Raw genomic sequence first — 22453 nt, forward strand, 5'->3', positions numbered from 1 at the left:
GTGCGACGGAAGATCGCGCTGTGCATTGTGGGTGAAAGATGGCGCCGCCCATGTAGAGCTGTCAGTTCAGGGAGGACAGAGGAGCAGAGATGCCGAAGTACTACGAGGATAAGGAGGAGGATTCTCACCCCTGTGCAGGCTCAAAGGAGGATCTGAAGAGCTGCCTGCTGGAGAGTGCCTGTGTGCTGCAGGTGGGCCTCTCTCCTCATCACCTGGCCATCTTCCATGTTTGATATGTATACGTGTAGTATAGACCTCAAACCTGCCTAGAACATTGCATTTAGAATTTACAGTCACAATAGGGCCCCACACAAGTCACAATAGGGCCCAATGTACACGGCTATCTTGGTTTGCTGGCAGAGAGATTCGCAGTAAAACGTGCTCTGTACTGCAGGGAAAGATCGAGCCCTCCGCCGATTGGACTGGAATATAGCTCAGAGAACGCCCGAGCTCATCCCCAGTCTGTATCTCATGAGAGGGATTTGTCAAAACTGGAGCAGTTATGCATGACAACCAATAGATGTCTTTCACTCATTTTCAGCTCAACTGAACAAGCTGAAGATAGAATCTGATTGGCTGCCATGTGCAACCGCTCTCCATTCTGTCTGCTCCAGTTTTGATAAATTCCCCCCATTCTGTGGCTGTGCCTCCACTGATTACATACTAATGTTTATGTGTTATCATACACTGCAGCTGGAAAGCTGTCCAGCTGTTGCCAAACTACAAGTCCCATGAGGTATTGCATGATTGACAGTTACAAGCATGACTCCCAAAGGCAGAGGCATGATGGGACTTGTAGTTTCACAACAGCTGTAGGGCCGACAGTTTGACACCCCTGCCACTGGTGTACTTAATCCACTATTAACCACTTTCCCTCTAGAGGATTAAACAACCTTCCTGACCATGCCATTTTTTGTGTTACGGCTCTTCGCTACTTTGACAATTGCATGGTTATGCAGTGCTACACCCAAATGAAATGTGTCCTTTTTTTTCCCCCACAAATAGAGCTTTCTTTTGGTGGTTGCAAAATAAAACTAAACGAGCGCTGGGTGAATAACAGTGTTAAGATAGCTGCCAGCATAAAAAGGAAAACCTCTAAAACCTCTACATGTGATATATATAAATATAAATATGCAGCGCTTGAAGACAATGTATAATCACAAATTAGTGTAATAATAAAATATACGTGTAAAACAAAGTTACAAATGGCGTACAAAGACGCAGCAGATCTCAGCCACCAGGGGGATCATACCCATAAGTGTACGTCAGGTCACAAATCACCTTCAAAAAGGGGGCTCGCAGGAACAAACAGGCCCAAGAGATAGAAGCTCCAATGGTGTAGTAATTTTATTGCAAGAAATGACATCAGAAGCAAGTAAACATGAACTTACATTCAGGAATCCAAGATGGCCATGAGGGAGGTGCCCTAACCATTGCTAGCACACCGCACGGCCTGTATGGACGGCCGGTGGCCATCTTGGATTCCTGAATTAAACTGTTGAGGCCTGGATCTAAGAATGGATTTAACTGTTGAAACCAGGGTCTAAAAATAGATCCTGGATCTAAAACTAGATCAAACCATTGACACCAGGATCTTAAAATAGATCGAACTATTGAGACCAGGATCTAAAAATAGATTCAATTGTTGAAATCAATATCTAAAAATAGATCCACGATCTAAAAGTAGATTGAACTGTTGAGACCTGGATCTAACAATGGATTGAACTATTGACACCAGGATCTAAAAGTAAATCGAACTGTTGACACCAGGGTCACAGATCAAACTGTTGAGACCAAGATCTAAAAATAGATCAGTCCATTGTTAGATCCAGGTCTCAACAGTTCAATCTATTTTTAGATCTTGGTCTCAACAGTTTGATCTGCTTTTAGACCCTGGTGTCAACAGTTCGATTTATTTTTAGATCCTGGTGTCAACAGTTCAATCCATTGTTAGATCCAGGTCTCAACAGTTTGAACTGTTGACACCAGGATCTAAAAATAAATTGAACTGTTGACACCAGGGTCTAAAAACAGATCAAACTGTTGAGACTAGGATCAAAAAATAGATCACACCATTGAGACCTGGATCTAACAAGAAATCAAACCATTGAGACCAGGATCTAAAAAAAGATTGAACTGTTGAGGCCTGAATCTAAAAATAGATGCAGGATCTAGAAATTAATCGAACTTAAATTAAGATAGATCCAGGATATAAAAATAGATTAATTTGTTGAAACCAAGATCTAAAAATAGATCCAGGATCTAAAAATAGATCAAACCATTGAGATCAGGATCTAAAAATATATTCTGGATCTAAAAATAGATTGAACTGTTGAGACCTGGATCTTAAAATAGATACTGGATCTAAAATTAGATCAAACTGTTGAGCCCATGATCTAAAATTAGATCAAACTGTTGAGACCAAGATCTAGAAATAGATCAAACTGTTGAGACCAAGATCTAAAAATAGATCAAACTGTTGAGACCAAGATCTAAAAATAGATTAAAATATTCTGAAAAGGATCTAAAAATAGAGCCAGGATCAAAAAATAGATCAAATCATTGAGACCTGGATCTAACAAGAGATCAAACCATTGAGACCAGGATCTAAAAATAGATCAAACCATTCAGACCAGGATCTAAAAATAGATCAAACTGTTGAACCTGGATCTTAAAATAGATCAAACTGTTGAGACCAAGATCTAGAAATAGATCAAACTGTTGAGACCAAGATCTAAAAATAGATCAAACTGTTGAGACCAAGATCTAAAAATAGATTAAACCATTCTGAAAAGGATCTAAAAATAGAGCCAGGATCAAAAAATAGATCAAACCATTGAGACCTGGATCTAACAAGAGATCAAACCATTGAGACCAGGATCTAAAAATAGATCAAACCATTCAGACCAGGATCTAAAAAAGATCAAACTGTTGAAACCTGGATCTTAAAATAGATCGAACTGTTGAGACCTGGATCTTAAAATAGATCGAACTACTGAGACCAGGATCTAAAATTAGATTCAATTGTTGAAACCAATATCTAAAAATAGATCTAGGATCTAAAAATAGGTTGAACTATTGACGCCAGGAACTAAAATTAGAGCAAACTGTTGAGACCAAGATCTAAAAATAGATCGAACCATTGAGACTAGGATTGAAAAATGTAATTGAGACCTGAATCTAAAAATAGATGAAACCATTGAGACTGGAATCTAAAAATAGATTGAACTGTTGAGACCAGGATCTAAAAATCGAACTGTTGAGACCTGGATCTTAAAATAGATCGAACCATTGAGACCGAGATCTAAAGATAGAACCGTTGAGACCAGGACCTAAAAATATATCGAACCGTTGAGACCAGGATCTAAAAATAGATCAGACCATTGAGACCAGGATCTAAAAATAGATCAGACCATTTAGACCAGGATCTAAAAATAGATCAAGGATCTAAAAATAGATTGAATTGTTCAAACCAAGATCTAAAAATAGATCCAGGATCTAAAACTAAATCCACGATCTAAAAATAGATCGAACTATTGACACCTGGATCTAAGAATGGATTGGACTGTTGAGACCAGGACCTAAAAATAGATCCAGGATCTAAAAATAGATCAGACCATTGAGACCAGGATCTAAAAATAGATCAGGCCATTTAGACCAGGATCTAAAAATAGATCAAGGATCTAAAAATAGATTGAATTGTTGAGACCAAGATCTGAAAATAGATCCAGGATCTAAAAATAGATCAAACTATTGACACCAGGATCTAAAAATAGATCAGACCATTGACAGCAGGATCTAAAAATACATCCTGGATTTAAAAATATATCAGACCATTGAAAACTAGGATCTAAAAATAGATTGAACTGTTGAGACCAGGATCTAAAAGTAGATTCAGGATCTAAAAATAGATTGAATGATTGAGACCAAGATCTAAAAATAGATCCAGGGTCTAAAAATAGACTGAACTGTTGACACCAGGGTCTATAAATAGATCCTCGATCTAAAAATATATCAGACCATTGACACCAGGATTTAAAAATAGATCAAACCATTGAGACCAGAATCTAAAAATAGGTTGAACTGTGTAGACCTGGATCTTAAAATAGATCGAACTGTTGAGACCTGGATCTTAAAATAGATTGAACTGTTGAGACCTGGATCTTAAAATAGATCGAACTGTTGAGACCTGGATCTTAAAATAGATCGAACTGTTGAGACCTGGATCTTAAAATAGATCGAACTGTTGAGACCTGGATCTTAAAATAGATCAAACCATTGAGACCAGGATCTAAAAATAGATCAAACCATTGAGACCTGGATCTAAAAATAGATCAAACCATTGAGACCAGGATCTAAAAATAGATCAAACCATTGAGACCAGGATCTAAAAATACATCGAACCATTGAGACCAGGATCTAAAAATACATCGAACCATTGAGACTAGGATCAAAAAATAGATTGAACCGTTGAGACCAGGACCTAAAAATAGATCGAACCGTTGAGACCAGGACCCAAAATTAGATCGAACCGTTGAGACCAGGACCTAAAAATAGATCGAACCGTTGAGACCAGGACCTAAAAATAGATCGAACCGTTGAGACCAGGACCTAAAAATAGATCGAACCGTTGAGACCAGGACCTAAAAATAGATTCTAACCGTTGAGACCAGGACCTAAAAATAGATCGAACCGTTGAGACCAGGACCTAAAATAGATCGAACCATTGAGACCAGGACCTAAAAATAGATCAAACCAATGAGACCAGGATCTAAAAATAGATGAGACCATTGAGACAAGGATCTAAAAATAGATCAAGGATCTAAAAATAGATCGAACTATTGACACGTGGATCTAAGAATGGATTGAACTGTTGAGACCAGGACCTAAAAATAGATCGAACCGTTGAGACCAGGACCTAAAAATACATCGAACCATTGAGACTAGGATCAAAAAATAGATGAAACCATTGAGACCAGGACCTAAAAATAGATCGAACCGTTGAGACCAGGACCTAAAATAGATCGAACCATTGAGACCAGGACCTAAAAATAGATCAAACCAGTGAGACCAGGATCTAAAAATAGATCAAACCAATGAGACCAGGATCTAAAAATAGATGAGACCATTGAGACAAGGATCTAAAAATAGATCGAACTATTGACACCTGGATCTAAGAATGGATTGAACTGTTGAGACCAGGACCTAAAAATAGATCCAAGATCTAAAAATAGATCAGATCATTGAGACCAGGATCTAAAAATAGATCGGGCCATTTAGACCAGGATCTCAAAATAGATCAAGGATCTAAAAATAGATTGACTTGTTGAGACCAAGATCTGAAAATAGATCCAGGATCTAAAAATAGATCAAACTATTGACACCAAGATCTAAAAATAGATCCTGGATCTAAAAATAGATCAGACCATTGACACCAGGATCTAAAAATAGATCCTGGATCTAAAAATATATCAGACCATTGACTACCAGGATCTAAAAATAGATCAAACCATTGAGACCAGGATCTAAAAACAGATTGAACTGTTGAGACCAGGATCTAAAAGTAGATTCAGGATCTAAAAATAGATTGAATGATTGAGACCAAGATCTAAAAATAGATCCAGGATCTAAAAATAGACTGAACTGTTGATACCAGGGTCTAAAATTAGATCCTTGATCTAAAAATATATCAGACCATTGACACCAGGATTTAAAAATAGATCAAACCATTGAGACCAGAATCTAAAAATAGATTGAACTGTGTAGACCAAGATCTAAAAATAGATTGAACTGGACACCAAGATCTAAAAATAGATTGAACTGTTGACACCAGGGTCTAAAAATAGATCCTAGATCTAAAAATAGATCAAACTATTTGGACCAAGATCTAATAATAGATCTACGATCTAAAAATCTAACTATTGAGACTTGGTTTTAAGAATGGATTGAACTGTTTACACCAGGGTCTAAAAATAGATGCTGGATCTAAAAATAGATCAGACCATTGAGACCGGGATCTAAAAATAGATCAGACCATTGAGGTCAGGATCTAAAAATAGATCAGACCATTGAGGTCAGGATCTAAAAATAGATCAGACCATTGAGGCCAGGATCTAAAAATAGATCAGACCATTGAGGCCAGGATCTAAAAATAGATCAGACCATTGAGGCCAGGATCTAAAAATAGATCAGACCATTGAGGCCAGGATCTAAAAATAGATCAGACCATTGAGGCCAGGATCTAAAAATAGATCAGACCATTGAGGCCAGGATCTAAAAATAGATCAGACCATTGAGGCCAGGATCTAAAAATAGATCAGACCATTGAGGCCAGGATCTAAAAATAGATCAGACCATTGAGACCAGGATCTAAAAATAGATGAAACCACTGAGACCAGGATTTAAAAATAAATACAAGATCTAAAAATCTATCAAGCTATTGATACCAGGATCTTAAAATAAATCAAACCATTGAGACTAGGATATGAAAATAGATCAAACCATTGAGACCAGGATCTAAAAATAGATCAAACCATTGAGGCCAGGATCTAAAAATAGATCAGACCATTGAGGCCAGGATCTAAAAATAGATCAGACCATTGAGGCCAGGATCTAAAAATAGATCAGACCATTGAGGCCAGGATCTAAAAATAGATCAGACCATTGAGGCCAGGATCTAAAAATAGATCAGACCATTGAGGCCAGGATCTAAAAATAGATCAGACCATTGAGACCGGGATCTAGAAATTGATCAAACCATTGAGACCGGGATCTCAAAATAGATCAAACCATTGAGACCAGGATCTCAAAATAGATCAAACCATTGAGACCAGGATCTCAAAATAGATCAAACCATTGAGACCAGGATCTAAAAATTGATCAAACCATTGAGACCAGGATCTAAAAATTGATCAAACCATTGAGACCGGGATCTAGAAATTGATCAAACCATTGAGACCAGGATCTAGAAATAGATCAAAACACTGAGACCAGGATGTAGAAATAGATCAAACCATTGAGACTAGGATGTAAAAATAGATCAAACCATTGAGACCAGGATGTAAAAATAGATCAAACCATTGAGACCAGGATCTAAAATTAAATTGAACTGTTGACACCAGGGTCTAAAAATAGATCCTGGATCTAAAAATAGATCAGACCATTGAGACCAGGATCTAAAAATAGATCAAACTATTGACACCAAGATCTAAAAATAGATCCTGGATCTAAAAATAGATCAGACCATTGACACCAGGATCTAAAAATAGATCCTGGATCTAAAAATATATCAGACCATTGACTACCAGGATCTAAAAATAGATCAAACCATTGAGACCAGGATCTAAAAACAGATTGAACTGTTGAGACCAGGATCTAAAAGTAGATTCAGGATCTAAAAATAGATTGAATGATTGAGACCAAGATCTAAAAATAGATCCAGGATCTAAAAATAGACTGAACTGTTGATACCAGGGTCTAAAATTAGATCCTTGATCTAAAAATATATCAGACCATTGACACCAGGATTTAAAAATAAATCAAACCATTGAGACCAGAATCTAAAAATAGATTGAACTGTGTAGACCAAGATCTAAAAATAGATTGAACTGGACACCAAGATCTAAAAATAGATTGAACTGTTGACACCAGGGTCTAAAAATAGATCCTAGATCTAAAAATAGATCAAACTATTTGGACCAAGATCTAATAATAGATCTACGATCTAAAAATCTAACTATTGAGACTTGGTTTTAAGAATGGATTGAACTGTTTACACCAGGGTCTAAAAATAGATGCTGGATCTAAAAATAGATCAGACCATTGAGACCGGGATCTAAAAATAGATCAGACCATTGAGGTCAGGATCTAAAAATAGATCAGACCATTGAGGTCAGGATCTAAAAATAGATCAGACCATTGAGGCCAGGATCTAAAAATAGATCAGACCATTGAGGCCAGGATCTAAAAATAGATCAGACCATTGAGGCCAGGATCTAAAAATAGATCAGACCATTGAGGCCAGGATCTAAAAATAGATCAGACCATTGAGGCCAGGATCTAAAAATAGATCAGACCATTGAGGCCAGGATCTAAAAATAGATCAGACCATTGAGGCCAGGATCTAAAAATAGATCAGACCATTGAGACCAGGATCTAAAAATAGATGAAACCACTGAGGCCAGGATTTAAAAATAAATACAAGATCTAAAAATCTATCAAGCTATTGATACCAGGATCTTAAAATAAATCAAACCATTGAGACTAGGATATGAAAATAGATCAAACCATTGAGACCAGGATCTAAAAATAGATCAAACCATTGAGACCAGGATCTAAAAATAGATCAAACCATTGAGACCAGGATCTCAAAATAGATCAAACCATTGAGACCAGGATCTCAAAATAGATCAAACCATTGAGACCAGGATCTAAAAATTGATCAAACCATTGAGACCAGGATCTAAAAATTGATCAAACCATTGAGACCGGGATCTAGAAATTGATCAAACCATTGAGACCAGGATCTAGAAATAGATCAAAACACTGAGACCAGGATGTAGAAATAGATCAAACCATTGAGACTAGGATGTAAAAATAGATCAAACCATTAAGACCAGGATGTAAAAATAGATCAAACCATTGAGACCAGGATCTAAAATTAAATTGAACTGTTGACACCAGGGTCTAAAAATAGATCCTGGATCTAAAAATAGATCAGACCATTGAGACCAGTATCTAAAAATAGATCAGACCATTAAAACCAGGATCTAAAAATAGATCAAATTGTTGAGACCTGGATCTAAGAATAGATTGAACTGTTGACACCAGGATCTAAAAATATATTGAACTGTTGACACTAGGGTCTAACAATAATCAGTGGTTCTATAAATGGTCAAGCCATTGAGACCAAGATCTGAAAATAGATTGAACTGTTGGAACCAGGATCTAAAAGTAGATCCAGGATCTAAAAATAGATCAGACCAATGAGACCAGGATCTAAAAACAGATCAAACCATTGAGACCTGGATCTAAAAATAGATTGAGATGTTGAGCCCTGGATCTAAAAATAGATCAGGATCTAAAAATAGATTAAATTGTTGAGACCAAGATCTAAAAATAAATTGAACTGTTGAGACCAGGATCTAAGAATGGATTGAACTGTTGAGACCAGGGTCTAAAAATAGATCCTGGATCAAAAAATAGATCAAAGCATTGAAACCAAGATCTGAAAATAGATCAAACCATTGAGACCAGGATCTAAAAATAGATCAAACCGTTGAGACCAGGATCTAAAAATAGATCAGACCATTGAGACCAAGATCTAAAAATAGATCCAGGATCTAAAAATAGACTGAACTGTTGACACCAGGATCTAAAAATAGATCCTGGATCTAAAAATATATCAGACTATTGAATATCAGGATCTAAAAATAGATCAAATCATTGAGACCAGGATCTAAAATGAGATAGAACCGTTGAGACGAGGATCTAAAAATAGGTTGAACTGTTGACACCAGGGTCTTAAAATAGATTGAACAGTTGAGACCGGGATCTAAAAATAGATTGAACTGTTGAGACCAGGATCTAAAAATAGATTGAACTGTTGAGACCAGGATCTAAAAATAGATTGAACTGTTGACACTAGGATCTAAGAATGGATTGAATTGTGAGACCTGGATCTAAGAATGGATTGAACTGTTGACACCAGGGTCTAAAAATAGATCCTGGATCTAAAAATAGATCAGGCCATTGAGACTAGGATCTAAAAAAATATCAAACCACGGAGACCAGGATCTAAAAATAGATCAAACTGTTGAGATCAGGATCTAAAAACAGATCAAACCATCAAGTCCAGGATCTAAAAATAGATCAAACCATTGAGACCAGGATCGAAAATTAGATCAAGGATCCTAAAAATAGATTGAACTGTTGAGACCAGGATCCTAAAAATAGATTGAACTGTCTTGAAAATAGATCGAGTTTTGTCTTGGCATCAGCAAGGGAGAAGGTCACCAGCACACCATAAAGGTGTGCTGGTGACCTTCTCTGTAGCTGATTCTGTTCAGTTCCAGCCAATGATCACTGCAGCACCCACTTATACACACAGGCATCTTTAACGCAGTAACGTGCGTGTTTGGATTGTACACTTGTCTGAGAGTCGGATACGAAGCTACATGAAGGATGGGTGGGGGAATGATATCAATCTTTTTATATGAAAGCAGTAGCATTTTTAAATATAATGCATAATACTTGTAAACTTTTATTATAATTTTTTTTTTCAATTTACCTCCGGAGTATTCGGTTACAGGTTCATATGCTGATCTGCCCTACATAGAACCCTTAAAATGATTGTAAATTTTTTTTTTATTTTAAAATTAGAAACATGTCATACTTTCCTGCTCTATGCAATGGTTTTGCATGCAGCCTCGGTCCCCCTTTTCTGGGGTCGCTTGCTGGCGCTCCTGGCTCCTCCTACCTTCAGAGTTCCCCCATAGCAAGCCGCTTGCTATGCGGGCATCTGTGCAGGCTTGATCCTTATCTGAGGAGGGAGAGAGAAAGCAGCGCTTCTTCTCCCAGGTATTGTGCTGGTTTGAGACTGGGATCAGATAAGTTTACAGGGGAGGCTGGGGAGCTGGTCACAGAAGGTTTTTTTTTTTTTATTATGTTTTTTTAAACTCTAATGCAGGGCATAGACGGTTTGTTTATCAGCCGATTTTTCATCCGAAAGAATAATCGGCCGATTTTCGCACATTTAGTGGGGCAATGGCATCGGCCGACTTTTGCCGTTCCTCCTCATTTTGTTTATCAGTCATGCTGGAAAATTCGTGAAAAACCTCCGATTTTCGCAATCATTGGTGGCAACATCTGTTTACAGAACGGATGTTTTGTTTTTTGGACGAAAAATCGGCCGATAAACAAACCGTCTATGGCCTGCATAATACATAGAATACATTAAGGCAGAAAAAGCCTTCTGCCTTTTATAATCACTTTAAAAAACTTCTTTCTCCTGCCCAGGACTACATGTCCCATGAAACATTGCGCCTCATACATTCACAAGTTCTCAGGCACTTGGTGACATGTATGGACGGTGTACTGAGCTGTAGGTGTACTGAGCTTTATGTGTATCGCATTGTGTATGCTGACATGTATACACAGTGCAGCACACATACTTCTCAGTACACCATTCATACATGTTAGTGTACATAGTGCAACACACATACAGTTCAGTACACTATTCATACATGTAAACAAATAATGCATTCTGTATGAAGGTCAGCTAATTGACTGACCACCTAATCTGTAATTTAAATTGTTGACAACTGTTTTTATTATCGATTAGAATTGATTATGTTGATTAATTGTTTCAGCCCTAGTTTTGAGAACGGTTGGGGGCAGGGACATAAAACCAGTTCTGTTGTCTGTTTACATTCAGCCCTGCTTTCAATGGGGAGTACAAGTACAGCAGGAGTGGTATCTTTAAAACTGAAAATGATTGTGCTTGGAGTTAGACTTTAATTGTGTTCATGTGTTGGAAGGTATATGTTATTAACTTGTGTTGTCTTCTTGTGCAGGAAGGAAAAACCCCCAAGCAATGTTTAAAAGAAGGCCACTGCAAATCTCTGCAAGTCAGCTTTTTTGAGTGTAAAAGATCAGTTGTAAGTCCATTTATATGTGTAAATACTGCAGTAGTACTTGGCCAACCTTGACTTCATAAATTTTGTTGCTAATGTTGCATGTTAAATATTTCTCTGTACTGCACATGCACAATTGTGAGCAATTTAAATGGCACCTAAAGGTACTCTGAAATAGCAGCACAATTTTTTTTGTCTGCATTGCCTTATTCTGCTCCACAGTGATGCAGTTGTGTTTTCTGTGTGACAGATTTTCTTTACGGCGGTAACGTTTGAAAGCCAAGCAAAACCGCACATTTAGAAAGTAAAATACATACATACGTTCATACTAAAGATACATTTTGTAAATGTGTGGCTGTTAGATTCGGTGAATTCAGTTTGATGCATGTAATTTGGAGACCATCAGAGCTGCCCCTGACCAGGATTGGCCATTGTACCCACTGTGTTCATGGAATCCTAGTAGCAGCATTTCCAAAATGTATGCTTGTACATGATCTCCCAAGTGCAGTGGGTGCATTTGATATCCTATTCAGGTGTACACAAAGTGCAAAAAAGCATCTATTTTAACTGTGGTTCCACTTTTGCAGTACAATTTGAGAACCCCACCATATGTTTTGAAATTGCGGGATGATAGCTTGAGTTAAAGTGGTTGTAAAGGATCACAGGTTTTTACCTACATGCATTCTATGCATGAAGGTGAAAAAACCTTCTCTGTGCAGCATCCCCCCCCCAGCCACCCCTATTACTCACCTAAGCCTCCTCTCGATCCAGCAATGTTCCCTGGCGTTATGGCTATCCTGAGACTCCCTCTCCTCATTGGCCGAGACAGCAGCGGGAGCCATTGGCTTCCACTGCTGTCAATCACAGCCAGTGAGCCAATGAGAAGAGAGATGTGGTGGGGCCAAGCTATGACTCTATATGGACACACGGGGCAGCGGCTGGTGAGTGCGCATGCTCGGGTGCCCCAATAGCATGTTGCTGGCTGTGGTGGCAACCGACAGGAGGGAGGGGCCAGGAGCGCCGGCAAGGGATTGGAGAAGGAGTATCCGGACTGCTGTACATAACCTCTGCACAGAGCAGGTAAGTATAGACATGTTTGTTATTTAAAGAAAAAAATTCAATAGAAAAGCAGTTGCGTACATAGGGGGTTTTCATAATCAAAAACAGGCACAGTAAAAATAATACCAAGTCACCTGTCTGTCTCTTCAGCAGCACTGCTGCTTAGGCCCCAAACCTTGGCCTATGGCTTTTTGATTGATCTATCAGACCGTCTCACACAGCATCTCTATGTTCCTGTGCCCATTTCTCAGCTCACCCAGCTATCCTGGCTCTCAAGCTCTCCTGGCTTTCTCAGCTGTTTCAGTTGCATCTCCCTGGTGCACTAGCCCACATCCTGGCCTTTTGATAGGGGATCTACTGACACCTCGGGCTCTCTCACTCCTCTGAAACCTTCAGATTACCTCGGTCCATTGGACTTGCCTAGTTGTCTCCATTCTGTCTGTCCTCCAGACTCACTTAGCCATCTCAACTCACTAAGCCCTACTGCAGCCTTTATCAATCTTTTCAACATAGAGGAACCCTTGATATAACTTTCCAGCTTCAGGAAACCCCTGCTTAAAATTACTGTCTACAACTCATGATACATTAGTGTGATGGTCAGTGGGAAGAATGCTCCTTACACTTGTGGTCAATGGGAAGAATTACCCCCTTACAGAGAGCTAAAAAGATCAACAGTGTCAGTGGGAAGTGTTCACTGCTGAAAGAACCCCCAGCAACCTCTGGAGGAACCATAGTTTAGAAACCCTTCCCTATTGTCACAAGTTAGCCTGCAGTTTCTTGTTTGTGTATTCGTACCGCCTTGCTGCAGTGCTATTCCTACCCTAATTGCTTTCACATGTGTGGCTTGTCTGATTTCACTTATGGGCATCGCCTGCTATTCTCTGGGTTTTATTTCCTTCCCTTCCATCACTTCCTGGCCCGCCTCCTAGCTACTTGTCTATATAAGACATTCTCAGTCTAGCTCACTTCTTAGTATTCTGAGCTCCCATTTGTTGCTACTCCTGTATCCTGTGTCTGACTACCTGTGTACCGACCCCAACTTTGTCCACCAACTGTGCTTGGTTTCCGCCTGTCCTGTCCTCCGCTTGTCTACTGGATTTCCTGATGTCTCCTGCTATAGTACTCTGGTCATGTGAGCATTCTCCGCATGCTCAGCTGGGTGTACCTGGGGGTCGTGACCTGGATCCAGCTTGCTGCAAGCCCTTCCCCACCATCAGGGGCCCTGGTGAAGAAGCAGACTGGGGCTTAGTCTCCATACCCTGGGGAACCCCAAGTTGGCAATCTACAAAGGCTCACTACCGCAGATGCTTGACACCTATGGACAAAGAAGCTCTCATCTCCAGCATGGAGTGCTGTCTCTTGAGTAGAACAGACCTGTCTCCTAATGGGAGATCTGAGCTATGGCTAGGCACTTTACTTGAAAGGCTGTGCGCACCTGCACTCACAGCCTGCCAGCTTCCTGCAAGACCTGGATATTGGGTGGGAGATTTTATCGCCCAAAAAAACTCTTTGAAGTCTCCAAGCTCTGGATCTCAATCTGGGAAAACCAAAAGTTAAAAAATCACTTCTCCGCTCAAAAGCAATATTCCAGAGCCCCAAACTCTGCATTTGTGCAAACCCTGTATGTTTACTACTTCTCCTTTCATAGTGGCAGAGCCTCACACTGTCACGATGTTCAAATGTTTCCGTTGGCACATACTGCTTAAATATGATTAAAAAAATATTTCTAACTTATACAGTAGTTTCTTCAGAGCAGGTGTAGGCAGCTTGAGTTTGTCCAAACTTGTTTGCAATGCGCAGTTAGGGGACATACACTCACTGCCATTTTGTTAGGTACACCTGTTCAATTGCTTGGTAACACAAATTGCTAATCAGCCAATCACATGTAGACATGGTGAAGACAACTTTCTGAAGTTCAAACCAAGCATCATAATAGGGAAGAAAGGGGATTCAAGTGACTTTGAACATGGCATGGTTGTTGGTGCTGGATGGGCTGGCTTGAGTATTTCAAAAACTGCTGATCTACTGGGATTTTCATGCACAACCATCACTACGGTTTACAGAGAATGGTCCAAAAAAGAGAAAATATCCAGTGAGCTCCAGCTGTGTGGAAGAAAATGTCTTGTTTATGTCAAAGGAGAATGGGCAGACTGGTTCAAGATGATAGGCAACAGTAATTCATGTCAATATGGACCAAAATCTCTGAAGAATGCTTCCAAGAACTTGTTGAACCTATGTCATGAAGAATTAAGGGAGGTCTGAAGCCAAAAGGGGGTCAGTACTAGCAATCCAGTACTAGCAAGATGTACCTAATAAAGTGGCCAGTGAGTGTATGTAGGGACAGTTTTTTGCACCTGCAGGCATCAACCCAGTATCCAAATTTGCAGCTGGAAATTCCCTCTTCAGCAGAAGTGGTTTTGATTGCACACAGGTGACCCTTATATTATGTCCCACCTAATTGTGGGACTTCTGAGTTAATAGGTTTGACCACATATTGTTTAGAGGTTTTCCTAGCAAAGGGGTGAATGCTTATGCAGACAATGTTGTTTTTTTTTTGTTTGTTTTTTTTTCTGTTCAAAACTGATAATTTTTTTTACATCAGACAATTGTTTAGTTTCCAGCACTTTTTTCAATACGGCACTTTTTTTTTTAAACTAATGGAACAACTGCATAGTTATGTACTGTCATGGCTAAAAATATTAGTACCCTTGCATTTCTGTCAGTGCACTACTTTTAATTGGTATGACACAAAATGGTTGAGAAACAAAAAGCCAAATCTGACACTCTGACAATCTGTTTGTTAGCACACCCCTTGGAAACGTGGATGACTGAAATAAATAGCTTCCTGTAACCATCAATGAGTTTCTTACACCGCTCTACTGAAATTGTGGACCACTGTTCTTTTGTCAACTTCTCCAGGTCTCCCAGATGCGGAAGGGTTGTTTTTCCAACTGCTGTTTTGAGATCTCTCCACAGTGCTCTATGGGATTGAGATCTGGACTCATCATCTGCTGGCCAGTTCCATACTCTCCAGTGCTTTGTCTGAAACCAATTTTTGGTGCTTTTGGATATCATTGTCCTGCTGTAAGACCCATGACCTCTGATGGAGACCCAACTTTCTGACACTGGGCCCTACATAGCACCCCAGAATTCTTTGTTAGTCTTCAGGTTTCATAATGCCATGCACACGGTCAAAACATTCAGTGCCTGAAGCAGCAAAGCAACCCCAAAACATCAAAGAACCTCCACTATGCTTGACTGTAGGGACTGTATTCTTTCCTTTAAAGGCCTCATTGCTTTTTCTGAAAACAATAAAATGATGGGCTTTACCAAAAAGCCGTAACTTTGTTTAACCTGTCCACAGCACATTCTCCCAAAAGGATTGTGGCAAACTCCAATCTGGCTTTTTATGTTTCTGTGTCAGCAGTGAGGTCCTCCTGGGTCTCCTACCATAGCATCCCTTTTCATTCAGATAGTGACGTTTAGTGCTAGCTGACAGAGTTGTACCCTGTGCCTGAAGGTCAGCTTGAATTTGTCTGGAAGTTGATCAAGGTTCTTTATCCACCATTTGAACAATCTTTTGTTGCAATCTTTGATCAGTTTTTTTTTTCGTCCACGTCCAGGGAGATTAGCTACAGTGCCAGGGGCTGTAAACTTAATGATAATGTTGTGCACAGTGAACATAGAAATATTAAAGTGGTTCTAAAGGCTCAAGGTTTTTTTTTTACCTTCCTTCATTCTATGAAGGAAGGTAAAAAGCCTTCTCTCTGCAGCATCCCCCCCTCCTCCATACTCACCTAAGCCCCCTTTTGATCCAGCGATGTTTACTAGAGTCTCAGCTATCCTGGAACTCCTTCTTCTCATTGGCTGACAATCACAGCCAGTGAGCCAGAAGAGAGGGGGTGGGGCCGAGCCGTGGCTCCGTGTATGAATGGACACATGGAGCAGTGGGTGCCTCCATAGCAAGCTGCTTGCTGTGGGGGCACCTGACAGGAGGGATGGGACAGGAGATCCTGCGGGGGACCCGAGAAGAGGAGGATCCAGGCTGCTCTGTGCAAAACCACTTCACACAGCAGGTAAGTATAGACATGTTTGTTATTTTTTCTTAAAAAATAACCCCCAAGAAAACCTTTAGAATCACTTTAAGATCTCTGGAGATGGACTTGTAACCTTGATTGTCTATGCTTTTCCACAATTTTTGTTCTCATATTCTCCAGACAAGTCTTTGCTGTTTCTCTTTTTCTTGCTCCATGTGGCCCACAGAGACACACAGCAGAAAGATTGAGTCAATTTTTCACCATTTTAACTGGTTGCCAGTGTGATTTCTATATTGTCAGCACCTGTTAATCGATTACAGATGAGTTTAGTTAAAAATTACAGGAGCATCACAAACATGGAATGCACTTATTTTTTGCAATTTTGAGTAATTGCCAATAATTTTGTTCAGTCCATTTTTGGAGTTTTGGGTGCAATGCGTCAGATTTGGCTTTTAGTTTGTCCTTTTTGTGTCATACCAATACAAACAATAGTAATAAACATAAGAATGCCTAAACATTTGTAATTGCAACAATTTTCTGAGCGAAGTGGTGCATTATCTGACAGAAATGCAGGGGTGCCAGTATTTTTGGCCATGACTGTATTAGACAAAATAAAAAGATATATTTTGTTTCATTTTATTTTCCTCTTTACTAATCTTATGTACAGTCCTGAAATAATTTTGTTTATTCTCAGCTGGACAACAGAGCACGCTTTCGAGGGAGAAAAGGTTACTGAAGTTTGGAAGATGCATTTGTCTGCACCCTACTACAAGCTGAGATCATAAATTTTGCAGGGTGCACAGTATAGTGATTTTCAATTCTTTTTCTTTCTTCTGTTCTCATTCAAAATACACACAGTGGTGACAAACTACATTTTCACAGTGTTTGATAAACAAAATATATGTTGTTAATAAAATGCATTGTTGGGAATTTTTTTTTTTTTGCAGTAGACCTCTAATTTGTATTTTTGAGACGTATAAGAGCTGAATATATTAAATTTATTTTAATTTGATGTTTGTGCTTTATGTTTTATGCTGCAGTCTCTTTTGTTTTGTTTAAATTTGTATACTTCTGTATAGATATAGGTACTTTACAAGGTAACCATATACCACTAGTGATGGACTTGATGGACTCCATGGCAGCATATGTTTGGGTAGCTCCGCCCTTTCTGCTTCCACATAGGACCCCACTCCCATAAATTTTGAGGCTGAGCCAGAGGCCTTGTTCTGTAACTAGTGTATTCATAACACTGGGAGGGGACTCATGCTGTCATGGAGTCCATCAGGAAATGAAACTTACGGTAGGAAATTTTCCTGACAGACTCCATGGCAGCATACATTTGGGAACTAACTAGCACCCAAAAAAACAAGGGTTTTTTGGGATGCTGGAAAAAGTAGGGTTTCAATCATAGCACTTTGCCAACAGAAACCTTATGGGTAAAATTTAACAGTATAAGGAAACTAGCTACACACCACAATGAGCCAGAACAGTCTTAATGGAAGACATGTCATCTCCTTACAAATATTCCTGGAACCCTTTCACACGGAGCCCACAAAGTCTGCACACTCCTGGTTGAGGGTGTTGTCACTGCTTTCATAAGAACCAAGGCCTAAGCCCTATAAGCCAGTTGGCTAGCTGGAATAACCCATCTAGCAATGATTCTGGATGGTATCTAAATCCCGCTGTCACTGCTGGAGAGAGTGATAAAGCGATATCCTAAAACTCTAAGCAAAACTGTAGCTTGTGAGCATGCTCGAAGTATCCCAATATCCAAGGAATGGAACCAGCTATCCTTATTGGTACTGCATATGGGAGGAACAAATCATTTGTTCTCATAGGATGCTGAAGCCACCTCAGATTGCAACCCAGTATGGATATAAACACTACTAGGCAGAATGCCAACAAGTTTCCCTTCTAGCCCAAAGTTCAGATCCTGGCAAACCTCCTGATTGAGGAAAAAACCCTTAGAGAGGATGACTTCATGACCGAGCCTTTACTCAAAACAAGACTGAAAGAGACCCTATCTGCAGCAGCAAGTTGCAAAAGGCTGACAGGCAGAAGAGAGGAAAGGCAGGATAACCCAGCCTCCTACCACCAGTATGCTTTAGTTGCGAAAACAATGTATCCTGAACCGTGATGAATTGGGCTTTCAGATACACAAAGAATTGCATAAGAGTCAGATGACACGTTTTGAAAGACTAGCCAGCCAACTTCTTGTAGGGCTCTTACAACTCCCTCTGTATTTTTGAAAGGGATCTCTGTCTAGAGAAGGAGTGGATCGAGAATCCAACGAGCAGACTTGTATGCTGCATAATGTCTTGACCCATGTAGAAACAGAAGTGCGTCAGAAGAGAGAGCTCTGGGGAGTTGGAAAAAGGCATTCCTCTGAACAATGGTACTCATCTTAAAATCACATTTGTTGGATTTAATTTGCCATTCCTAGAGACAGTAAAATTTGACGTTGGCTAGCAGGACTTATCTATCCTTGCTGGAGCAAAGTCATAGGCTTGAAGGTGACCAAGTGTCCGAGACCAAAGCTGTACGCTAAGATATGTATGATTGGCACAATCTGAAAAGGCCAGTAAGCATCCTCTCTCCCAGAAGTTTAGCTTTTGCTGATTTCTTGGTTGAGGATTCTCTCTTCAGTTCTTTCTGGACTTCAAGCCAGGATTGCAGGAGCAACCCTCTTTGGTGTTAGAAACTGACTCTTGAACTGCAGTCTTCTTTCATGCAGTAGACATTTACTCTGAGGCGGGAGGCCAGACTAAATGCAATCCCAGCTATTTGCTATCAAATGAAGTTTGCCCTTGAAGGGGACAGTTTAAACTATCACAAGTTTAGTGTTGAATAATATTCTTCATCCCAACTTCCATTGCATTGGAAGAGAGGCAAGGGTTAAGGCAGGTTCACAGGCTGCAACTGCAGACAGATATACCCTCTAAGATGGAGACCAACACAAAGTTACCATCAGAAGATGCTGCTCCCCCACAAGGACACACCCAATCACCATGATTGAGTATACCCCTGAAGGACACAGCATCCTCCAATGGCAACTCCATGTATCTGGCTAATCTCATGAAGTCCACGTTAACCAAATAGGTGACTCCTTATGCTGGAAAACCTCTTCCTCATAAGTGCATAATTTGACATCCTGCAGTGCAGGTAGAAGTGTCCTGGTTGGAGTTTGAACTGAGCAACCCATTGCTGCAAGGTAAATTTGCTGACCACTAAGTCACTTTGCTGCTCTGTCACTCTGTTCAATTTTGCACCACTCTTCTAGAACGAGCTTCAAGCTTAAACATCGTAGGGACCCAAATGCTACACACTCCTTTGAAAGTGCTAAAAATACTTGCATTGCAGGTACCTCTGCAGGATCTTACATTTTAGGCATCCTAACAGCCTTACAAAAGGGAAGTACAAAAACCTGCATCGTCATCCACATCTTCCTCTTAGGAAAGAGGGTTAAATTGGCCCATTGACTGGTCCTGCAAGGAAAAAAGCTTGACATTGCCAGAGCAGAGAATCCTTGCACAGGGAGAGTTGTGATAAACTTCTTTAGTGTGTCTTATGACACCCTCCTTTAGAATGTCTTGACTACCTGTGACAACTTGTTGGTCACTGTCATCTTCCTCTTTGGCTGCTTGCACAAAGCTGGAATACATACAGTGTTTTGCCTGCCAAGGAATTAGCATCACGGGCCCGTTTTATGGTGGGCATAATGCAGATCTGGAAGGACTTAATAGCAAGTGCCCATTTAGTCAGCTTCCCATACACCTGAAAGAAAAAAACTTACCCAACAAAATGCCCCTTACCTTCTTGGCAATGGCTGACTACAAGGATGAATGGCAATCCTTGATTCTAAACAGTAAGCACGTCTTGGCAAAAAACTAGCAGTAAGGAATGCAAGAACGTAAGGACTGTACAGCTTTAAAAAACCCACTGAAGGACTGACAATCTAGGTAAGGGTACCATTATGGAAGACATTGCCCCCTTCCAACTACAACCTGCATAGAGCAGTCACAGGATAGAAGGATTAGATTGCAGGCTACACAAAGACCTGGCACAGTAAAATAAATCCCTGCTAAAGAGGGACACTGCGCAAGTCTAAGGGAGAACTCCACATTGTTAAGAAAAAATATAACACGTACAATTGCTATGCAAGCCAATTATTAATTTAAAAATGACCTTCCCAATTTAAACTGCAGCTGCTGAAGTTCCTAAGCTGTCAAGGACAATGTAATAGTTGTTTCTGTTTGCTAGGTGACACAAAAACCCTAAGAGGTTAACCACTGCTAAAGGAATATTAACACTGCAGGTTCCCACATTAGAGCGCTGTGATTCCAATAGGTAATTAATGAACCAGACCCTGCTATACAGGAACAAAACCATGCTGAAACAAACCGTTATCTGTTCAGGACAGAAAAAAAGAAAAAGGTAGAAGACTGCACCAAGCTTTGATAAAATGCTGGAATGTTCTATCATCCAAAGAGCACATTCATCTCCATGTTTTAATTTTTGGTCATTTTTTCAAGTGGTTGTAAAGGCTCAAGGTTTTTACCTTTGTGCATTCTATCCATGAAGATAAAAAACCCTTTATGTGCAGCTGCCCCCCCCCCCCCCCCGTCACCCTAAAATTTACCTGAGCCCCATGACGATCCAGTGATATGCACAAGAGTCTCGGCTTGCCATGGGCTCTCCCCCTTCATTGTCTGAGCCAATGAGGAGAGAGAGAGGGGGTGGGGCCAAGCGGCAAAGCTGTGTGTGAATGGAGATGCAGAGCAGTGGCTCAGGAGCAAGGGTGCCCCCAGAGCAAGCTGTTTGCTGTGGGGGCACTTGGCAGGGAGGAGGGGCCAGGAGTGCTGGCGGGGACCTGAGGAGGATTGGGGATGCTCTTTGCAAAACCATTGCACAGAGCATGTAAATATAACATGTTTGTTATTTTTAATTTTAAAAAAAATGCCTTTAATCACTTCCCGCCCGCCATATTAGGAAATGACGGGCGGGTGGCGGTTCTCGTTCTGGAAGGACGTCATGACGTCCTCCCACTCTAACTGCACGCCCTCGGGAGCATGCGGTGCAGCAATCGGTGGTGCACTGTGCCCCTGGGAAACAGCGGATTATTGATCATTGTAAAGAGCAGATTACGTCAGCTCTGCCATGTGATCAGCTGTGTCCAATCACAGCTGATCACGTAAATAGGTTATCGGCAGTCCTCTCCTCACGCAGACGGCTCGTGAGGAGAGCCGGTAATCGCCATTCCCCAGAGGGGACATCTACACTGATCATCAGGGCACTGATGATCAATGCCCTGATGATCACTTTTATACCCAAGGAGGGTCTCGATGCCAGCATACTCAGACCTCAGGTGGGTCCCGATGCCAGCACCCTCAGACCCCAAATATGTCCCGATGCTGGCACCCTTACACCTTCAGGTGGGCCCCGATGCCAGCACCCTCAGACCCCAAATGGGTCCCAATGCTGGCACCCTTGTACCTCCAGCTGGGCCCTGATGCCAGCACCCTCAGACCCCTGAAGGGCCCTGATGCCAGCAACCTCAGACCCCAAATTGGTCCTGATGCTGGCACTCTTACACCTCCAGGTGGGCCCCGATGCCAGCACCCTCAGACCCCAGGAGGGCCCTGATGCTGGCATCCTCAGATCCCAGGTGGGTCCTGATGCCAACACCAATAGATTTCAAGTGGGCCCCAATGCAAGCACCCTCAG

General features: G+C 40.6%; 1 protein-coding gene across 1 annotated transcript; it reads left to right on the forward strand.

Moving 5' to 3' along the window:
- The first annotated feature begins 2 nt into the window (after nt 1-2).
- Nucleotides 3-17741, forward strand: COA5 (cytochrome c oxidase assembly factor 5). The gene is made up of 3 exons (XM_089693461.1): nt 3-191; nt 11574-11657; nt 17424-17741. Exons 1-3 carry the CDS (start codon nt 90-92, stop codon nt 17463-17465), a joined length of 228 nt encoding a protein of 75 aa, XP_089549587.1. The 5' UTR covers nt 3-89; the 3' UTR covers nt 17466-17741.
- Nucleotides 17742-22453: the final 4712 nt, after the last annotated feature.

The sequence above is a fragment of the Staurois parvus genome, unplaced genomic scaffold (assembly GCF_062004578.1).
Source record: "Staurois parvus isolate SC_StPar_1 unplaced genomic scaffold, SC_StPar_1.0 ptg000634l, whole genome shotgun sequence".
NCBI lineage: Eukaryota > Metazoa > Chordata > Amphibia > Anura > Ranidae > Staurois > Staurois parvus.